The sequence below is a fragment of the Psammomys obesus genome, unplaced genomic scaffold (genome assembly GCF_907164565.1).
Source record: "Psammomys obesus unplaced genomic scaffold, mPsaObe1.curated_primary_1811, whole genome shotgun sequence".
Lineage (NCBI taxonomy): Eukaryota > Metazoa > Chordata > Mammalia > Rodentia > Muridae > Psammomys > Psammomys obesus.
This window is the reverse complement of record NW_026590061.1, coordinates 3513810-3518123: the sequence shown is the minus strand read 5'-3', so window position 1 is coordinate 3518123 and position 4314 is coordinate 3513810. Positions and strand designations below refer to the sequence as shown.

General features: G+C 47.6%; 1 protein-coding gene across 5 annotated transcripts in view; it reads right to left on the bottom strand.

The window, feature by feature from the left end:
* Positions 1 to 4314, bottom strand: part of Bcat1 (branched chain amino acid transaminase 1) — a 68736-nt gene that overhangs the window by 28252 nt on the left and 36170 nt on the right. For all 5 annotated transcript variants that reach the window (XM_055605600.1, XM_055605599.1, XM_055605603.1 and 2 more), the window contains exon 4: positions 538 to 648. In XM_055605600.1, coding sequence (XP_055461575.1) covers positions 538 to 648 — 111 coding nt within the window. The remainder of the gene's footprint in view (positions 1 to 537; positions 649 to 4314) is intronic.

Below are 4314 nucleotides of genomic sequence, written 5' to 3'. Positions count from 1 at the left end.
GGACCACCATGCAGCTAGCAGGACCACCATGCAGCTAGCAGGACCACTGTGTAGCTAGCATGACCACCATGCATGGATGTCATTATGGCTACAAAGGTAACCATGTCACCTCATCAGGTCTTGGGTGCAGGTGGCCAGACATGAAGTTTGATCATTCCCATGGTGCTCAGGCTAGGAAATCAAAGAAAGCTCAGCCCACTTTCCTGGCCTCCTCCTGAGTGACCTCAGACAAGCAGGTTAGGCTCCCTGGGCTGGGCTTTCATGCTCTTCTCCTACAAAGGCCCTAGAATTCACACATTAAAATGGCTCAGCAGGTGAAGGCACTTGCCATCCACCCATGTGGCCGAGAGAACTGACTCCTGCAAGATGTCCTCTGACCTTTCATTGAAGGGTTCAGGTAATTAAGGTCAGCATTCACATTCAAACGGTTTGTCTGAAAAGCGGATGCAATTATTCAGCAATGACTTTTTTTTTTCTTTTGTTTTCTTTGGATTAAAAAGGGACTAGGATGAAACTGAAGGGAACAAATGTACATACTGGCAGAGTGCTCCTCACGGCAGAGCGGTACATCCTGCTCATGTTGAGGTCTGGTCGGAACAATCGGATCTTATTGTCGACTCCCCGGAAAGCCTTCAAGCCTTCGAACAGCTGAGGAAGAGAGGAAGGTCCCAGAAGGTCACTAACGACAATCTCAGTGGTCAGGCAGCTGCCCAGGACCTCAACTTCAGATGAGTCAGTTCACAAAACATGTTAGAATAACTGGACTAGGGAGGGGGGAGCAGGAGGAGAACTGTGGGAATAGGAAGGGGACCCCTTTGTGCTGGACTTGATGGGCAAACAGCAAGGGATGATCTAAAGTATCCTGGAAACACTTCCTCCCTCTCCTGGTCAGGAGCGAGAGAAGCTAAGCATACAGCTTTGGATAAGAAGAGATGGGGAGGGAGGGCAGAGGGGAAAGAGAAGAAGAGGAGAGGGAGAAGGGAAGGAGGGGAGAGACCAACCAGCCTAGGTCCTTTCATGCATGCCAAGATTTCCTGCCAACAGTGGGTGACCACATCTGGAGGTGTGTGTTCCTATCACAGCCTGGGCACAGCTGGAGGGGAGTACTCCCGTCACGGGTGAGCACAGCTGGAGGTGTGTGCTCCGTCACGGGTGACCACTGCCCTCCAGGCTCTTCCAGGACACCCTGGAAGTCCCATCTCAACCCAAGAGTGAAGAGAGAACCCAGGGACTTGTTCAGGTTTCTTGGGCACAGGGTGATGTCCACAGAAGAGACTTCGTCCTGGATTGTCTTTATCCAGTTATCAATCTGTCGTGTTCAGTGGTCTGAGTAACCAGTTATTGGCAGAACTAGATGAGGCCTCCAGGCCTGGACATCAACAGCTTCCTAAGGGCGCAGAGTGGTTGAGCTACAGAAGATCCTGGTTGATTTCTTTTCTTTCCTTTCATTTTTCTATTAATTTATGTATTCAAGTGTTTGCCCACATATGTGTACGTGTGTGTGGACTGTGTGCACGCACAGTGTGCGCAGCAGCCAGAAAATGGTATGTGGTCTCCTAAAACGAAGTTACAGGTGGCTATGAGGCGTCATGAACCCGGGTCCTCTCCACAGGCAGAAGGTACTTCCAGCCACCCGGCTGTCTCTCCTGGTTTGAAGCCAGGGCTGTGAGCATTCAGGCGTCCACTGCACCAGTGAGCCCCTCCCCCTCAACATTCCAGTGTCCCTTCAGCAAGAATATGATCGCTGGTAACAATGTTTCCCATCACTTTACTCGAAATGACAGGGCCATTTAATTTCTTCTTCTGCAACATCTGCTAAATGTCCAACGCTGAATAATGCTATCATGTTCTTTAAAGTTAAAACAGTGTCCCTAACAGAAATGTGACAGGTTTGGCTCACTTTTCCCCTCAGGCTGCAGTAGTAAAGTACAGCAGGCTGAAGTGAGCTGTGACGTAGCTGCTAGGCCATCCAAAACTTTAAGATGATGTTTACTGGAAAACTGCCGTTCAGTAAAAGGATGGTGGCTAGCAAGACAGCTCAGCAGAGAAACATGACTGCCTCCAAGCTTGACTGCCTGAGTTCAATCCCCAGCACCTCAATGAGGGTGAGATGCACGCCTCTCACCTCCACAGCTACACCATGGTGATCTCATGACCTCCTTACACACACACACACACACACACACACACACACACACACACTTAAGGGGGTGGGTGAGAAGGAAAGATTTGTGAACTGAACTTCTCTGAAAACGAAACATCTAGGCTAGAGTTGGAATGTTGCGGATCCAGAACCCAAAGCGTCCTGAGTTACCGTTCGTCTCCACGGCCATTAATGACCCACCTGTTTATAACCGAACATTTTCCTGAGTATCAAGGGGAACATCAACCAGCAGCTAGGAGGTCGTCACCACATGGCAGGATCTCTGCTTAGCTGACCTGCTGCCCATGTCCCCACCAGAACATTCCGTAAGGGATTGTTCTGGGACATTTCCACAGTGGGCCATGTCTTTCAGGGCCACCAGGCCATGGCCACTGTTTGGCTCAGAATATCCTGCCTTTTACTCCCTTTGCACAAGAGCTATGTTTCACACACCATCTACCAGCCTCTGTGTGCAAGAGTGGTCCCAGGAAAAACAGGACTCACCTGAGAGCCTGGACAAGGACACATATCAGAAAAGTACTGCTTTGGGACACGTGAAGGAGCACACGCTGCCCCCAGACCCCAGAGACCATACTGCACAGCTGTGACCTTCTCCCTGGGCAGGTAGGAGAGGGCCAAGGAACATGTAGACCTGGACCCAAACCTTCCCCGTGCATCGAGGGCTTTAAAAGTGCTCTCCAGCATGGCCTTAGGCAAGGTCCTATGGATTTTAACCCTGAAGCCAGTGAATGCCATGAGACCTGGCCTCTACCCCTCTTCCCCCCATCCAGTGCACTGGAGCAATCATGCTGTAGACAGTTTATTGGACCGCTGCTGCCAAATGCCCCATGGCCATCACCGGGCCAGGTCAGGACGGCCGCTCAGACAGCACCCTGGCAGCCCCCTGTCTCAAGAACCTGGGTCCCACAGAGCTGACCCAAACATGGTGGGCTGCTTTGCTGATTTGGGGGTAAAGAGGGTGGGGTCATGTTTTCATCCTATTGTTTTCAGAGCTGCAAAACTGCAGTCTCTTCTGGGCTGCTGGGCCCCTTCCTACCTCAAAAGCTGCCTCTCTGCCCCTGTCCTTTCCCAAGGATGAGGTTCCCTCTAGAGAACTCAGCCTGACCACTGGTAAAGCCCTGGTACCAGGCACTGAGGTTCTCCGGCTCAGCCAGGCTAAGCCCCTGGCCTGACCTGCTATTAGGCTGATGAAGCACTAGCCACGTGGCCCACGCCATTTCCCCTTCTTGATCACAGAACGGTTTATTCATATTCTCTCTCCTTTGCTAAGCCTCTGGCCTCCACATGTATTCACCCTAGTCAAATGTCTAATATTATCTAGTAACACTAAGAGCAATCAGTGAAATTAAAATTAAAATTTCTTTTCTCACAGTTCTGTCTGTTTCTCTATGCTCGCTCTCCCATGCGGTTTGATTGAATTATCTCTAAGATTGTACTTTCCAACTCTTAATTTTTTTTAAATCATCTATCTCATTTCTTTTTCTGCTCTCCAAAAAGAAAAAAAGAAATCTCAAGATAACGTTGTAAACTTATCTAAAGATTTCTAATTTACTATTGGATATAATCTTTTAAATCTAAGTTCAGACTCTTGTTTAGACCGTGTGTGTGTACATACATATTTCTAATGCCTATAAAAACACGGATGTTTTTAAATACCTTAAGATGACCGCAGGGCTTACAGCCTGCCGTGTCTACACCATTGTAAGATGGCCACATGGTATGAAGCCACATTTATAAAACTTCTTAGTCATAATCAACTCTGTTCATTTTCTCTCCTTTTAGACTAAGAAAGCAACAAGTCTCATTTTAAATTGGTATGGACTTTTCTATAAACCCAAAATTATATTTTTACAACATGCTATATATACGTATATATGAATGTGTGTGTGTGTGTATATATATATATATACATATATATATATATATAATACTGTGTGTGTGTGTGTGTGTGTGTGTGTGTGTGTGTGTGTGTGTTGTTCAACCCTGGTTAAAAATAATTTTTATATGATGATAAAATTTCAAGATTATAAGGGTCTATTCAAGCTAATTTAAAAGGTATGGCTAACTGCCTATGTCTTTACCAGTTCCGGAAGGAAGGAAGGAAGGAAGGAAGGAAGGAAGGAAGGAAGGAAGGAAGGAAGGAAGGAAGG